Below are 18271 nucleotides of genomic sequence, written 5' to 3' on the forward strand. Positions count from 1 at the left end.
TGCTGCATTTTCCTAGGTACTCATGTGTGATGTGTGGATTGTTACTAAAAATCATGTTCTTCATAAATATAGGGGGGAGAGTCAAAAAATGATGGGCCCCGGGTGTCACATATGCTAGGTACACAACTGAATAAGGAAACTAAGGAAATGTCCAATTGATCAATATATAATGCAAAATAGTGAGGACAAAACCTGTATCAAGTGAATTTTTTGCTAGACCTCAAACACCCAAAGCACTACTTTTTAACTCTATTCGTGCCTTTACTGGGGTGGTGTTCTCATCATTGGTCTTAGAAAGTGACATATGCAAAAAATTCTTCTGTGTAAATTAATTTCAAACAGGCTCTTATATAAATTATAAAGTGTATGAAGTGCTGTTAAGGAAAGGCACTTATCTTTATGCCTGATGGCTGCCCATCCGTCCCCTCTCAGTCTCCTCTTTTCAAGGGAGAAGAGGCCCAGTTTCTCTAATCTCTCACTGTACGGCAACTCCTTCAGCCCCTTAACCATTTTAGTCGCTCTTGTCTGGACCCTTTCGAATAGTACCATGTCCTTCTTCATGTACGGCGACCAGTGCTGGACGCAGTATTCCAGGTGAAGGCGTACCATGGCCCGGTACAGCGGCATGATCACCTTCTCCGATCTGTTTGTGGAATTTTATAAGCTTCGGTGCTGTTACGGCCGCGGCCGGTGCTTAAAACGCTAGCGCGCTTTTGTAAAAGGGGGAGTTTGTTAAATGCCAAGTTGCAGAAATGAGATTCTCTGGTTTTGACATTGTTTCAGATCTTTGATTGAACCATGTCCACGTTATTCTCTTCTTGCCTGGGCTGAGCACCCCATCATATTGTTAATTATTTATTTTAGCCATACATGTTACTAAAAGCACATAAGGGCAAATTCTATAAGAAGCGCCCAAAAGTTAGGCGCCGAATTAGGCACTGTTCAGCGTGATTCAAGTAAAATTGGGCGCTGTTTAGTGAATCACGCTGAGCGGCACCAATTTTGGAGGCGTACAATAAATAGGCCAGCTCTAGGCACAACTAAAAGTTAGGCATCTGAGCGCTTAAGCACGCTTAAGAGCAGCGATTCTGCAATAAGGCGCCTAACACGTAGCCACGCCCATGCCTAACATGCATAGCGCCTATTTTTTTTGAAGGCCGCCTAAGTTTTTAGAGGTGCCTTATTGCTGAATTGCTCTTTCTTGATAGGCGCCTAAATTTCAATTATTGCTGATTAAAAACCTTAATTGAGCTTGTTAACCAATTTAAATAGGCGCCTATCTAGTTGGGCGCCTCCAAAACCACCGGTTAGAAAATTTGGGCCATAATCCCTGAAGTCCCTGAGAAAAACATATTTATTTTATTTTGTTAAGTGCCAATTTGCAGAAATGAGATTCTGTGTTTTGACATTGTTTCAGGTCATTGCTTGTACCATATCCACATCATTCTCTTCTTGGTTGGGCTGAGAACATTTTAGCACCCCCTCATATAATTATTATTAATTTTATTTATTTTAGCCACACACATAATCGTCTCTGGAAGTCCCTGAGAAAAACATATTTTGATTTTATCCCTGTCAAATCTACGTATATGAATCAAAATAATTTGTTAGTGAGGGCCAAATATTGCCTTTCACTGCTAAATGAACATCTACTTGGGGCAGCTACTTCTAGGTCAATCTGTCAAGGTTGTAGGGTCTGGAATGGGATAATTCATCATGGCTGTTTCATTGCGGCCACGCTGAATCATCCTCGCTACCTCTCCATGTCACTGTCGGTGCCTCTCCTCCTTTCTGCCCCAGTGGTGCAGTAAGGGGGAGCAGGGGGTGGGGGTGGACGGCCCCCCAGGTGCCATCTTGCCAGGGGCATCGATACCCCTTGTCCTCTCCACCCCTCTATACCTCTCGAAAAGTTTGCCGGCATGAGCAACATCTCCCATCCCTTCCTCGATCCACCCTTATATCCCTTCTCACATCACTTCCTGGTCACAGGACCAGGACATCACGTCAGAGGGGAGCCGAGACTGGCATGAGCAGCAGAAGGAAGATGCTGCTTGTGCCGGTGAACTTTTCAAGGGGTATATGGCGGCAGAAGTGGTGGCAGCAGGTACTCAAATGGTGGAAAAGAGTAAGGGGGCCAGTGGCGTACCTAGGGTATGTGGCACCCGGGGCCCATCATTTTTTGACACCCCCCCCATGTAAAAAAATATTTTTTGTAATGACCATGAAATGGAATAAATGGTCAGAATAGAAACAGGCAGTGAAAATTTTCTTATATTCCAAACATAACATAACATAAATTATGTCTGAATTGTCATGACATCAGAAGTACATATGGAGTAGTTGCAGGTGATGCTTGGGACAGTTCTGATTGTGTTAGTTCGGTTTTATGTGTTTTTTGAATAGAAGGGTTTTTATTTCTTTTTGAAGGTTTTGCAGTATGTGGTCGATGTCAATTGGTTGTAGGGTTGGGGGTCGAGTGTTGCAGCTCGAATGGCTAGGAGGTTGTCGAACAGTTTTTTTCCTTTTGACGTTTTTGGTTGGAGGGTGTGTGAATGGTGCGTGAGTTCTCCTATGTCTGTTTGAAGTGGATTGAATTATTTAGCTGAAGAAATTAGTTACCCCCTCATCCCACACACATTAATTCTCTTCCATTTTTGTTCCCATTATAAAAAACACTGATAAGTTCCCAGAAAAAAAATACATTAAAATAAGAAGTGAAAACAAAGGCCCCTACAGATGAGAACATAACAAAAGAATAGCCTAACTGGGTCAGACCAATGGTCCATCATGCCCAGTAGCCCATTCTCATGGTAGCCAATCCAGGATACTAATACCTGGTCAAAACCCAAAGAGTAGCAACATTCCATGCTACCGATCCAGGGCAAGCAGACACTTCCCCCATGTCTTAATAACAGATTATGGACTTTTCCTCCAGGAATTTGTCCAAATCTTTCTTAAAACCAGCTACACTATCTGCTTTTACCATAACTTCTGGCCACTTCATTTTTAAGTTTAGATCTTTCCTTTCAAACAGAGACCTTGCTAGATGTCAAAATACAGCACAAGGTAACTTCACATGGACTTAGCTGTGCAGGAAATGTGAATCTCCTCATACACCCACCATATAGTGCAAAAATGTGCAAAGGTCTGTTTTTTTCTTTCGATCACTACATAGCCTAATGCCACACAAGCAGCGCTGTTACAAACATATTCTGTAGGTCAATGCTAAGGATAACAAAGTTTCCTTCCTTGGACCAGAAGGAGATACTGATAAACCACTGGAAGAGATCCCAACACAACACCCAATGACCCACTCAGTGTGTGAACCAGTTGAGTGGAGTGGACTAACTGGGGGGTGGAAATGGGCCCGGAGTTTGCTCAGCAGAATTTCCCAGACCACCTCTTCCTCTCAACACATTGACATGCTGCCACCACCACCACTAGAAACACCTCACTGGGTAGGCCAGCTATGCTATAAACTTTATAAAACACATTATTATATTTTCTTATAAAGCACATATTTTAACTGAACTCTCTGACATCCTCAGCCTTTCCATTCACAAAAATAGAAGGAAGAAAAGTTCCCATTTCCTGCTGTTTCATGTCCCCGGCCTATACAATATTTTTTTTCTGCAGACCCTTCAAAAGTCTGACCAAATCCTCGTTTCACTTGCATTATAAAGTACTGAGGATGCCATCTCTCCCCAATCCCAGGTCCTAAAGTCTAAGACAGTAGCGCAAACTAATGCTGCCAGATTCAGGAAAAAAAATTTCGATTCGATTCAGCCTATTGAATTGGTTTTTCAATTCGATTTTCCTGCCCAGTTGGGTGATTTTTTTCAAAACTCCTGGTGGGTTTTATAGCTTTTTCACCCCCTTTGGCTTCTCCTAACCACACTGGCGCTGTGGTGTAAATAAAATAAAGAAACAAAAAGGACTTGTCCTCTCTCTGTTAAATCCTAGCTCACGTTTGCAGTCCAACACCAGCTCTGTCAGGATATACATTTCAAATCTGACATGTTATAATCACATAACAGAAAATAAAATTAATTTTTCTACCTTTTGTTGTCTGGTTATATTTCAAATCTTGTTGGTCCAAGGCTCTGGTTTTCTTCTGATAACTTGCTTGCCAGGGTCTCCTTCTTTCTTCTTTCTGCGTGCTAACCATCCATCTGCCAACTCTGTCCTCCCTTTCCATTTCCCTTCCCTCCCCAGGAAGTCTGGTATCTTTCCTTTTTTTCATCTCCCTCCACAGATCCACCTTTTCTTAACTACCCTTTCATCCGGCATCTCTCCCTCCTTCCCCACCACCCCAGAGTCCACCATCTCTCCCTTTCTTTTCCCAATTACCCTCCTATCCAGTATCTCTATCCCTCCTCCACACCATCCCTTGTGTCCAATTTCTCTCCCTTTCAGTTCCTTCCCTCTCTAAATCCCATGGTCCATCATTTCTCTCCCTCTCCTCTATTTTCAGACCCATTATTTCTTCATCCCCCCCCCCCAAAGTTTGGCATATGCACGTCTCTTTGAACACCCCCTTCCCTCTGTGTACTTCTAAACCAGGGTCCCCCCCAAAGGCCTGTCCCCCCTTAAAGGTCTGCCTGTCCCCCCTTGAAGGCCTGCACCCCCCTTGAAGGCATGTCCCACCCCCTTGTAGGCCTGTCCCCCCCCCCCTTGAAGGCCTGTCCCTCCCCCTTGTAGGCCTGTCCCCCCACCTTGAAGACCTGCCTGCCTGTCCCCCCCCTTGAAGGTCTGCACCCCCCCAAAGGCCTGCACCCCCCTGAAGGCCTGTCCCCCCCTTGAAGGCCTGTCCCACCCCCTTGTAGGCCTTCCTCCCCTTGAAGGCCTGTCCCCCCCTAGAAGTCCTGTCCCCCCCCCCCTTGAAGGCCTGCACCCCCCCGAAGTCCTGCACCCCCCCTGAAGGCCTGCACCCCCCTGAAGGCCTGTCCCACCCCCTTGTAGGCCTGCCCCCCCCCTTGAAGGCCTGTCCCTCCCCCTTGTAGGCCTGTCCCCCCACCTTGAAGACCTGCCTGCCTGTCCCCCCCTTGAAGGCCTGCCCCCCCCCTTGAAGGTCTGCACCCCCCCGAAGGCCTGCACCCCCCTGAAGGCCTGTCCCCCCCTTGAAGGCCTGTCCCACCCCCTTGTAGGCCTGTCCCCCCCCCTTGTAGGCCTGTCCCCCCCCTTGAAGGCCTGCCTGCCTGTCCCCCCCTTGAAGGCCTGTCCCCCCTTGAAGGCCTGTCCCCCCCTTGAAGGCCTGCACACACCCCGAAGTCCTGCACCCCCTGAAGGCCTGCACCCTCCCTGAAAGCCTGTCCCACCCCCTTGTAGGCCTGCCCACCCCCCTTGTAGGCCTGTCCCCCCTTGTAGACCTGTCCCCCCTTGAAGGCCTGTCCCTCCCCCTTGAAGGTCTGCACACCCCCCCCCGAAGGCCTGTCCCCCCCCTTGAAGGCCTGCCTGCCTGTCACCCCCCTCCCCCTTGAATGCCTGCCTGCCTGCCCACCCGCCCCACCCCGAAGGACCGCTCGCCCCCCTGGCCTCCCTGCACCACCTATGAAGCAGCACTACCTATGCTCCCGGCCTTGCCGTTCAGTCCCCACCACCACCACCACCCCCGAAGGACCGCTCGCCCCACTGACCTTCCTGCACCACCTATGAAGCAGCCGCAGCAGGATCGTGACATCAGAGGAGGGGCGGGACCGCGGCGCAGGAAGCAGCGCCCAAGCAGCTCAGGGATAGCTGACCTCACGATCCTGCTGCTTGCTGCTTCACAGGTGGTGCAGGAAGGTCAGTGGGGCGAGCGGTCCTTCGGGGGTGTGGGGGGACTGAACGGCAAGGCCGGGAGCACCCCTTCAGGGCTGGCACCCGGGGCGGAGCGCCCCTCTGGCCCCCCGCTTGGTACGCCACTGAAGGGGGCATCCTTAGTTTGGGAGGGTATGGGGGGTATTGCCCCTCCAAATGAGGTGAGATGCCACTATGATACCTCCAAGCTGACAACCAGGTGTAGGAAGATTCATTGTGGCCGATTCAGCGCTGAAACGGCCATGCTTAATTTGCCCTGTTGAAACAGTCGTGCTAGACCAGACATGGGCAACTCCGGTCCTCGAGGGCCGGAATCCAATTGGGTTTTCAGGATCTCCCCAATGAATATGCATTGAAAGCAGTGCATGCAAATAGATCTCATGCATATTCATTGGGGAGATCCTTAAAACCTTCGAGGACCAGAATTCCCCATGTCTGTCCTAGACCCGCAGGGTCTATCAGTGGAGCTTATTTGCAGAAAGAGGCCTGGGGAAGGGCAAAACATCCTTGCATTGAGTCTCAATGCTATAACCACCCCCTTTCCTTTTTATTTAATATAGGAAGGGCTAGGGAGAAGTCATTATGCAACCCTATTAAGGTCATAATTAAAACTAAAAGGGTTATTTAAAAATGCAGTGGCATTGGAACTCTCTCTTTCTTTTTTTGTTAAAGGGGCCACATAATCTCTGGCCCTTCCCCAAGTGCTTTAGCTGCTGATGCTATGACCCTAGTGGTCCGCCACTCCCCCTCCCCCTCCCCCCCCCCACCATTCTGCTGCTCATATTTAAACCTTTGTCGACCAAACTGGCCCCTGCTTTTCAGCAGAGGTCAATTTTGGCGTGCAAAGAAGGTAGGGCGAGGGTGGGGGGGGGGTCAATTTTATTTTGCAATATGTCCTTCATATTGAAATTCAAGTCACCAGAAAGGGGCGCTGCATGTGGCACATTGCACATCGTAAGCAGACTTTATAAATGGAGTTTTTGATCTAGTGCTAGAGCCTGAGCATTTGTGAATGAGCCCCCAGCGAGCCTAGAAAGCATGACCTGTGAACCGGGCAGAAAAACATATAGACTCAGAAAGAATACGTTTTCCAGCTATAAACATCACAGCTTGTTCTCTACTCACCAACTTCTGTTCTTTCTATGCTAAAAGCCGTTCTGCTGGGCGCTTACTTTTCATTGCTATTAATTAATGGGCAATGCTAAGGTAGCCTTGTTTATTCCACTTATGCCCCTCTTGTGTCCCTTAGCAGACCAGAACTTAAAGTATATGTTGTTATATATGCTGAATATCCATCCTGCTTGTGTCTTTCTCAGAACAGAAGCAAGTGGAAGAGAATTCTGGCTGCATCGTTTAAACTACTATTGGAACTTGAAGGAAAACATTTAATTAAAAGACCTGCCCATGGAGAAGCCTTAAAACAATTTACAAGAGGCCAGGGAGTACCGGAGAAGAACAGGATGTTGCATGGTTTTCATTTCACCAGAATATTATGTGAAAGATAATGAAAGATGCAACTCATTTTCAGCCACGTCCCCTGTGTTTGTGTCTTTGCACAGGACAGGAAGAGCTACCTGGAGTGTGAAATAGCTTGGTCTACCTGGTGCAGAATGAAGTGTATTTGGACATCAACTGTGCATCAACACAGTACAAGGGAAAGTTGGGTCTGAAACTGACTGGTGAATCCTGACTCCAGGTGCTAACCATGTGCAAACTGATTTCCAGAGTGGGAATACCAGATGAATAGTATCATACACATGGTGGCTTTTAAGGCATAAACTGATTTTTTGGTCATGGAGCATACAGGCAACTGGGACAACGTAATGCCCAATGTGAGCGTCTATGAGGTCAGTTTAAAGAACAGCACCAACTCCAGCTCCCAGTTCATCGGGGTGCAGCTGATCCAATCCTTTATGCCCCTGATCATTCCCTGTTACACGCTGGTGGTGCTCATTGGCATCTTTGGGAACTATCTTCTCCTCTACGTCATTTGCAAGACCAAGAAAATGCGCAATGTCACCAACTTCTTCATCGGAAACCTGGCTTTCTCGGATATGTTGATGTGTGCTACCTGTGTGCCCTTCACTCTGGCCTATGCCTTCAACCCCCAAGGATGGATCTTTGGGAAGTTCATGTGCTATTTTGTTTATCTGATGCAGCCTGTGCCAGTCTACGTGTCTGTTTTTACGCTGACTGCCATTGCTGTGGACAGGTAACTATCGAATGCAAAGAAACCCCTAGTGCCATATTCCATTGTTATTACTGCCTAGAGCAGGGCTGCCCAAGTCCGGTCCTCGAGATCTACTGGCAGGCCAGGTTTTCTGGATATCTGCAATGAACATGCATGAGAGAGATTTGCAGACCAAGAAGGCAGTGCAGGCAAATCTCTCTCATGCATATTCATTGCGGATATCCAGAAAACCTGGCCTGCCAGTAGATCTCGAGGGCCGGACTTGGGCATCCCTGGCCTAGAGCTATGGATTATTACTCTGAGGCCCTGGGTAAGCTGCCCTAACCTCCAGCAACAAAACTGATCTCAGCTTGAACCGGCAATATAATCCTCAGGGCCAGTGAAAGAGTATTTGGTACCTTGAGATAGCTTTCAGTTCTGAGTGATTCCCAGTTAAATTGTCTGGCTCATGAGCTACTTGAAGACAATATTCAAAAGCCATTTATGTATGACAGTGCTGATTCAACCAGATAACCGTATGCCTTAAGGACTAGATTCAGTAACTGGCACCTAAATTTAAGAACAGGAAAACTTGTGTGCTCCAATTTGGACACTATTTATGAAATAGCGTGTAGTGCCGGGATCAATGCCACAGCAAGAAGAGAAGACCCAGTTTTCCACAAGAGAACAAAGACAATCCAGAACAAACAAAAAAACTGTGGAAAACCAATGTTCTTGACACTTCTTTTATTCAACGAAATCCTTTAAAATACAATGTCCACATTTGTCATTGGGTCCTCCAATGACAAATGTGGACATTGTATTTTAAAGGATTTCGTTGAATAAAAGAAGGGTCAAGAACATTGGTTTTCCACAGTTTTTTTTGTTTGTGCCGGGATCAATGCCCAACTTTTGGGCACGAGGATTTACACCAACTAAAACCTGGTGTAACTCCTCACATGTACATTAGGCACAGATTCCCACCACAGGGAGAAAACCCCCCACTCTAACTTTTCATCCAGACGTTACAATCTCAGTTCATGTCCAAGTAAAAATTCTCTATTTCACATTCTCAGAACTGATGTAGTATTCAGATTTTCATTACACTTCAAATTGAGACATGGAAACAAACATTTAGCTTAGATCTTTGTCTTCAGTCTTCCCTTTGCTGTTCAAAATGCAGATATCAAACGGAGTTTGTTATTTTAGGGCTTGTTTTTGTATGAGACATAGGGCTCCTTTTACAAAGCCTTAACACGTGAAATCGCACGCGCTAGCCGCTATCACCTCCTTTTGAGCAGGCGGTAGATTTCTGGCTAGCACGCTATAGCACGCGCTAATCCGGTGCGTGCAATAAAACCGCTAGCGCGGCTTTGTTAAAGGATCACATAATGATTTGGAACTGCACAATATAGTGTATGTTTGAATACAGAGCCCGTTTGCCCTGAAGCAGCTTATTTTAGTGAAATGCTGGCCTTCATCGGCACAGGGAAGTATGTTTTTGAGCACGATGGACCACTAGTTTGACCAAGCAGCAGCAATTCTTATGTTCCTATTTGATATCTGCATTGTGAACAGTAAAGGGAAGACTGAAGACAAAGATCTATGAAGCTGAATGTTTGTTTCCATATCTCAATTTGAAGTGTTTAATGAAAATTCGAATACTACATCAGTTCTGAGAATGTGAAATAGAGAATTTTTACTTGGACAACATGAACTGAGATTATAAACGTCTGGATGAAAAATTAGAGAGGGGTTTTTTTCTGCCTGTCAGGAGGCGCATTTAAGGTCTGTGAGGACATTGATCCTGGACTGTGCCCTGAGGCTTTCCCCTGCTCTATTTAGTTTATTTCAGAATGGGTAATGAATGAATTATTTATTAGATTTTTGGCCCGAAGTTTTGTGTATCCTTGATGGGTAGGATCTTGCATATAGTGGACCAAATCTCAGACCAGTATGAGTGTAAATGTGTACAATGGAATAACATATGATCTAGTGTGCCAATAGAGTTATTATATGACCAGTATACATTGGACCCAGATGCATTGATTTTTGAGAGCTTGTAGGGGGATCCAGTATGCTCTATGATAGAGGAAGAGCATTGTTTGCATTGTTGCCAATGATTTTAAAGCTTTGAATGGTGACAACCATATGTCATACCAGTCCAGTGAAGAATACGAGATATTGGTGTCTCTCATCCAAACATCATACAAGGCTGTTGGTGCAGCAAACTTGGCTTTTTGCAAAATTTTGTACCAAGCAGATACTTCTCCCTTCCTAAAACTAATATTTTTACACCATTGTAAAATAGAGGGAGTTTCCAAGGATGGTGAGTATTTCTGTATATAAGATAAGATGCAATGATGGAGGTACAACCATCTGTAAAATTGATTGGCAGGTAGGTTAAAGACTGAAGACAGTTTTGAAAAGTCCACTAGCTTGTAATCATTCATTAAGTGATTAATTGACCAAATTCCCAATTTGCGCAATGATTTCCTTTCAATATATTGTCCTTGAATTTTTAACTTTGGAGTATGCCAAATAGAGACCGAATTAGTATTATTCCACTTGACAATGGCAGAGTTGTCAAGTTCTAGTAAGGCAGATTTGGTTGAGAGAAGAATTACATTATCTTTCAATATGCTGTTAGATGACATGAAAGATAAGTATTTCAAATATGATTTATTGAATAATTTATGTTAAAGGTTCAACCAGTTAGGCAAATAATGTGTTTGTGATTCCATTAACCAATAAGAACATTGTCTGCAAAGAAATGCTACATGGTAGTCATATATATTAAGAAAAGTCACACCACCATTTTTCTTGGTGTATTTCAATTTTTTTCAAAGCGATGCGAGGGACTTTGTTGTTCCAGAGGAATTTAACCATCATCGACTCAAACTTAGCATATATAGAGATAGGAAATAGAATGATAAGATATAAGTTATTTTTGGAACCAATACCATCTTTATGGTATCAAGCTGGCCCCACCATAAAAGTTTAAAAGGAAACCATTGTTCCATGAGAAATTTAATAATATGAATGATATGCTCTATATTGTATTTTCTTATCTCCTCAGTTGTCTTGCCAAAGTAAACACCCAGATACTTCAGTTTACATGGAGAATATTTTAAGTTCAGATGTGCAATGATGTCATTACAAGGTAATCCATTTAAGGTCATAACCTCAGTTATGGAAAGGTTCAGCTTGTATCTAGAAACCTTTGCATATTCCTTGATTCTCTGCAAAATGATAAGTATTGAATCCAGCAACAAGTAAATCCAATCCAATCCAATCCTTGGTCTTATATACCGGATCATTCCCAATAAGGGACTCGATCCAGTTCACAAAATTAACCGAAGGAGACAATGATAGAACAAAAAATTAATCCGCATAAGCCGATAATTTTATGGACAGGTCTTCAATCTGAAATCCTTTGATATCAGGACTGGATCTGATGGCAATAAGCTACATTAAAGAGCAATGGTGATAGAGAGCACCCTTGCCTTGTGCCTCTCATTGGGTGGAAGCTCTCAGAGAAGATGTCATTGATTCAAAGTTTAGTAGAAGGGTTTGAATATAGTACACAAAATATTTTAATGAAGCTGTCATGGAAACAGAACCAATGCATCACTTGGAATAGAAATGACCACTCAATGCGGTCGAATGCTTTTTCCACATCTAAAGCCATTGCCACCATCAGTTCTTGACTATGCTGAGTTTGTATAATTATGTGAGTAAAGAGGGAAAATCTTCCCTGCATGAAACCGTTTTGGTCACTATGAATAAGTTTGGGTAATACAGATTGGAATCATAAGGCCAGCAGTTTAATCTTAACATCCACATTTATTAGGGATAATGGCCTGTAATTCTGAACCATTACAGAATCTTTCTCTGGCTTCAGTAGTACCATTATTATCACCTCAGTGAAGATTCCACTCGCTGTACCCTCCTCAATAAGATGTGTAAAATATTGTAAAAGGAAATGGAGGAGAACATTTTGAAAGGCCTGATAGAATTCTACGGTGAGACCATCCGGGCTCAGTGATTTATCTTTGGCCATAGAATGAATTACTTCCTCAATGTGTGATTGTAGAATATAGCATAACATAACTTTATTCTTCTATACCGCCACGATATTACGACTTCTAGGCAGTTTACACTGAAGAGAAATGGACAATCAGCGAATTACAGAATACAAATAGTAAAAGTACAACATGTGTCTCAAGAATAGTCAGTATAAAATTATTAATTTTAAAATGATTTCTGCTTAGGAGATAAATCTGTCAAATAATGTAGTCTTAATTTCTTCCCGAAATGCGCCATAAGTCAACCTGGCTCCATTGATGTTATTGCCTAACCAAGACTGTTGTTTACTTGCTTGAAACATGAAAGTTTTATCCAGAAAGGATAGAACTTTCATGTTTCAAGTGAGTAAACAGCAGTCTTGGTTAGGCTCATTGTCTTCTTCTGACAATGTGGTATGAGATAAACCATGAAGGAAAGTGTTGACCAGTTGTGAGTCTGGTTTATCTGATGAGTATAGTAGCTCTTTGTAGAAATGTTGAAATTGAGAACAGATATCTTTGCTATTCATATGTACTACATCAGAGTCGTCCTTTATTGCTGGTATTGCTGTTTTCTCAGAGTGTAATTTCATATATGTTGTTAGTTGATGGCCACTCTTATTCACGTTTGCATAATAGTAAGCTGATTTTATGAATACCTCTTTTGAGGCTGTGTACTGAGAAGTAGATTGTATTCATTTGTTAGTTTGTGAAGTCTAGCTTTTATATGAAGGTTAGATAAATCATTAAGATGGAGAGACTCAGTGGATTTTATTTGTTGTTCCAAGTCTTTTAACGAATCAATAATTTGTTGTTCCAAGTCTTTTAACGAATCAATACTTTTCTTAGATGAGTAAGATATGGTGCCTCTAATATAGGATTTAAATGTATCCCAGATAGTAGCCCATGATGTGTCAATAAGGGGTCCTATTAAGGGGTGCTAATCAATTTAGAGTGCTCTAAATCGGTTAGCACGCCTTAGTAAAAGGACCCCTAACTTTGTTAAATTCAAAGAATTCCTTTATATTAGCAGTGATGTATGATATAAATTTTCCATCAGAGAGTAAAGAAGAGTTGAACCTCCATAATCCTTTATTTCGTGGAGTACCAAGGTTTTTTTTTTTTTTAGTATAAACTTTTTTATTCACCAACATGAAAGATATACACAGAGTAGAGAGAACACAATTATTTTCTCAGTACAATGCCACAATACAGAGTAACATGGTAACACCCAACTAGAAATCTCAGATATCAGCGAGAGTCCAGGCCTGTACTCTTATAGCCTGGAGCCCTCCAAATCCCTACTAGTCACAACCCCCCAACCGCTCCATCCCAACCCCCCCCCACCCCCAAAACCCCACCCTCAACCCACTGGCAAAACAGGAGCAACTGGCTTCCGCAAGCGATTGACCACCTGGCTCTTTATCACAGGGGGCAGAGTATCCAAATAAGAAGCCCAGACAGACAGAAAAAGCTTGCTCCGAGATCCAGAGAACCGAGCGGACAGGGACTCCCAGACCATTAAAAGATGCAATTTATTGCGCCAATACCAGATGGTGGGCGGGGAGTCCTGAAGCCAATGAGTAAGAATACATTTCATTCCCACAATATATCCCTTGCGAATGAGCTGGCTATCCCCTGCAGAAAGGCCGCCTAAATAGCCCTCCGCCAAAAAAATAGTCCCTTCCACCGATGAGGGGAGCCGATAACCTACCAAAGATTCCAAATAACAGCGGACCTCCATCCAAAAGGCAGAAATTGAAGTACACAGCCACACCCCATGTGCCAAAGAATTATCAACCCGGTGACATTTCAGACAAAGAGCCGTAGGGGCACATCCGAAATAAAAGGCCCGCTGCTGAGAGACATATCCCCGATGTAAAACCCGAAAGTGACATTCCCGGAGCTCGGCGCTCTGCACCACCCGAGGTATCCGGCGCACCAGAGGAGCCAAGGACGCCACCCGCGGGCGACATCCCAGGTCCCGGGCCCAAGATGCCAAAAGCCGCTTATAATCCCGCCGAGGCTGCAGAGCCACCAATCTGCGATGATATTGAGAGATAGAGAGCCAATCCCACTGAGCATCAAAGAAAAAGTCGCGTACAGTGATAGCAAAAGACTGGGTCAATGAGTCCCTGGGCAAGGAGGCTGCATAATGGGAGAGCTGCATATAAGCAAACCGATCCGCCGCCCCCAAAGACCAGGACGCCTGGAGAGTCAAAAAGGGAACAACGCTACCATCCATCTGTAGAAACTGCTCCAAAGTTCGGAGTCCCTTCCTCGCCCACCGTTTGAAAACAACATTGTCCTGACCCGGACTGAAGGCCGCATTGCCCACTATGGGCAGCAGAACAGAACTAAAAGGCGAGTGACCCCACATCCGCGAAACACATCTCCAAGCCCGACGAAGCGGCTCCACCAAGCAGCTACGGGCCCCCGGCCCCAATCGCACCTTCCCGTCCCACTGTAACAGATAAGGCAGAGCCCACGGAAAAAAATAATCAACCTCCAACTCCCGATCAGTATGCTGAGAGCCAAGAAAAAGCCAATCCCGGACATGCCGAAGCAAGCATGCCAAATTATATAAACGAATCGAGGGAAGACCCAATCCTCCCTGTGCCCAGGACCCCTGAAGGAAAGAACGATGCATTTTACCTTTCTTACCCCCCCAGCAAAATGAAATCACCAGTCTCTGAAGACCCAAGATATCTTTTTCCAAAAGAAAGAATGGAAGCGTTTGCAGGACAAATAACCATTTCGGGAAGATAATCATGCGAAAAAGATGAACACGGCCCATCAAGGAAAGAGGGAGATTCAACCAGCGCCGTAAAAGCCCCTTAGTTCCCTGCAACAAATGATCAACATTCAAACGGTAAAGCGCGGAGACATCCATAGACAACAAAATACCAAGGTATCGAAAAGAGGATCCCGCCCAGCGTAACGGAAAGTCCGGCCCCCATTCCACCCGCAAAGATTCCGGAGACGCCATAGCCTCCGACTTCTGCTTATTTAAACGGAAACCAGAAAAATCCCCATATTCACGAAAACATTCCAAAAGAGCAGGGAGGGAGGCCCGAGGATCCGTCAAATAAACCAAGAGGTCATCGGCAAAAGCCGCCAGTTTAAAATGATGAGCCCCCACGACCATTCCCATAATGTCCGGGTTACCCTGCACATCCCGAATGAGAGGATCCAGAGTCAGGACAAACAACAAAGGGGAAAGGGGGCATCCCTGGCGAGTACCCCTACAAATTGGAAAAGGATCCGAAAGGGTATCATTGGCCCACACACGGGCCACCGGGTTTTCATAAAGAGTCCGCACCGCCTGAATGAACCAGGGGCCGAGACCGTACACTCGCAGGACCTCAAACATAAAGCCCCAATCTACCTGGTCAAAGGCCTTCTCGGCGTCAAAGCTGATCATCAAAGAAGGCACCTGATCCTGTGCAGTCCGCTCCAAAGCCGCCAATATACGGCGGACATTTTTAGCAATCGCACGGCCCTTCACAAAACCCACTTGCTGATCAGAAATAAGACTCGGGAGTACCAAGGCAAGACGGGTGGCCAAAACTTTAGCAAAAAGCTTAGCCTCAAAATTCAATAAGGAGATCGGTCTGTACGACTCGGGTCTTGTCGAATCCTTCCCAGGTTTCAACAGAACAATAATCTGTGCCACATTCAAGTGGCGAGGGAGCTCCCCCAGGCCGACCGCCTCGTTAAACACCGAAGCCAACAAAGGCGCCACCTCAGCTCGCAATATCTTATAAAACTCGCTACGCAGCCCATCCGGGCCAGGAGACTTACCCAAAGCGCTAGCCTGGATCTCCCGCTCAATCTCCCCTGCAGTAACCTCCGCCTCCAACTGCTCCCGAGAGGAAGCTGAAAGAGTCGGGAGATCCCGACCAGCCAAATATACCTCCCCATCTAGCAGAGGGTCAGAGGGAGCAGCATACAAGTTCTCAAAGAAATCCCGCAACTCCCTGTTGATGTCTCCATCAGTATGCACTATCTCCGAGGTCCGCGTCTGCAGAGAAGCAATACGCGAACTACCCCGCTGCTGCCGAACTAGCTTTGCAAGAAACGTACTACTCTTATTCGCAAAGCGATAAAGATGATACCTATAATGCTCCATAGACCGACGAGCGTGTTGGTGTAACAGAGAGTTAAGCGAACACTGAGCCTCCAGCAATCTAGCCCTATCCGGGAGTGCCCGAGTGGTGCCGTAGCGTCGACGGAGAGAAGAAACCAGTCTCTCCAGCCGAAGCAGCTCTCGCGTGCGCGCTTTCCGCTGAAAACTAGCATAGGAAATAATCTCACCCCGAAGGACCGCCTTTGCCGTCTCCCAAGCCAACGAAGGAGTACCAAAATGAGCTGCATTGGTATCCTGAAAAGAGCGCCACCGGGCTACCAGATGTTCATGAAATTTACTATCACGATAAAGGTGGCAAGGAAAGCGCCAACCCCGAGGGGTCCCCGGCGTCCGAGATAGCTGCCATACCAACGCCACCCAAGCATGGTCCGATACCTCAATGGGCCCCAGCGTAGACTCTACGATCTCTGCAAACACAGAGCGGGAACAGAGAATATAGTCTATACGAGATAAGGAAGCATGGGCCCGAGAAACGTGAGTGAAATCCTTCTCCAAGGGATGCAAGACCCTCCAGGCGTCCACCAAGTCAAGAGAAGCACAAAGAATCTCAATTCCAGTAGCAGATTTCCGAGATTCCCTCCCCACCCCCGACGATCTATCCCAAAGAGGATCCGCCACCTCATTGAAATCCCCCCCCACCAACAGAGGAACATCTCCATAGACCGACAAAAGATCTGCTAAATGATGAAAAAAACCCACGCCCGGGCTATTGGGAGCATAAAGGTTGCAGAGAATGTAAGGTTTAGAGTTCAAACTAACCGAGGCTATCACATACCTACCCTCCGGGTCCCTAAGGACAGTCAGTACCTCCAAATGAAGATGTTTACCCACCAAAATAGCCACTCCAGCCCTCTTACCCAACGCCGGGGAATCCAGGACATCCCCCACCCACCAGGTTCGCAATTTGGCATGCTCCGCAGCTGTCAAATGCGTCTCCTGCAAAAAGGCCACGTCCGCCCGGCTCCTCCGCAGCTGTCGAAGCACCTTCTGTCGCTTTATTGGGGAATGAATGCCCCCCACATTCCAAGATAATAACTTAAGGGACATAAAAATGAAACAAAAATACCCAACAAGGAATCAAAAAATTCAAAAGCCTAGGAAGAGGCGTCCCAGCAAGCCCCCCTCCTAAGGCCACAGTCCTGCGGAAGCCAGTGCCTGCGGTCACCATGTAACAAGAACAACAACCCTCCCCACCCCACCCTCCCCTCCCCCCCAACACCAACCCACCCCCACCCACCACCCACCCCAACCCAACCCCCAAACCCAACCAGACCAATCCTACCCCACTAAACTCCTCCCATCCCATCCACCCCAACCCTTCTGGTCCCCACAGGAACCCAATCACTACAGACGCCCCCTCCACAGAAACCCCCCCCAAAATAGCGAAGAGAACTGGACAAACCCCCAAGAGCAACCTTGCAGAATTAGAACCCATCTCCCAATCTCAAGACAGCCTCATATAATGCCTCAGTGTCCCAGGAAGGGCCCCCGACCCAAAGGAACCTAATCCCAGCCCTATCCACCCCCTAATATCCCTTGAGAATGAAAACCAAGAACCCCAAAACTCATACTCAACAGGAACCCCAAAACCCCCACTCAAACTCTCCTCCCCCCCTCCGCACCCATCGCATCAGACACGCCGCCAACCACTCGTCCCCATGCACGCCCCTCACCCCAATCAACAAGCTCAACAACACCCGCTCCAAAACAGGAATCCAGGCCACCGTCCTCCCAACACAGCCTGGGCCGCGCAGGGGTAGAGAGAGGCCCCGGCCACCCGTAATAAACAAGAAAGCCCCACACATCCAAGGGCCTGAAGACCGCTGAAAGTCAAAAGCACAGAAGCTGAGCAGCGCCCCAGTCAAAGACCGAAGTCCAACCAAGGTCCCAGCCAAATCCAAGAAGGAGTCCCAAGTTATAGTCGAGCCAGGTGAATGAGGAGCTCCGAAGAGAGAAATCCAGCAATAGTCCAGGGACACCGTGGCATCTGGAAGCACAAAATCCGAGCGACGCCACCATCAAAGGCATAGCCGCACAGGGCCATCCAAGGACCTGACAAAGATCCAAGAAGAAGACTAGAGTTGC

The 18271-nt window shown here is 46.2% G+C and overlaps 1 protein-coding gene across 1 annotated transcript in view; it reads left to right on the forward strand.

The window, feature by feature from the left end:
* Positions 1–7622: 7622 nt before the first annotated feature.
* The window catches only part of LOC117362949 (prolactin-releasing peptide receptor-like), a 72621-nt gene continuing 61972 nt past the window's right edge, over positions 7623–18271 (forward strand). The window contains exon 1 of the mRNA XM_033950037.1: positions 7623–8011. Within this exon, the coding sequence (XP_033805928.1) occupies positions 7623–8011 (389 nt within the window). The remainder of the gene's footprint in view (positions 8012–18271) is intronic.

The sequence above is a fragment of the Geotrypetes seraphini genome, chromosome 6 (assembly GCF_902459505.1).
Source record: "Geotrypetes seraphini chromosome 6, aGeoSer1.1, whole genome shotgun sequence".
In the NCBI taxonomy this organism is placed as follows: domain Eukaryota; kingdom Metazoa; phylum Chordata; class Amphibia; order Gymnophiona; family Dermophiidae; genus Geotrypetes; species Geotrypetes seraphini.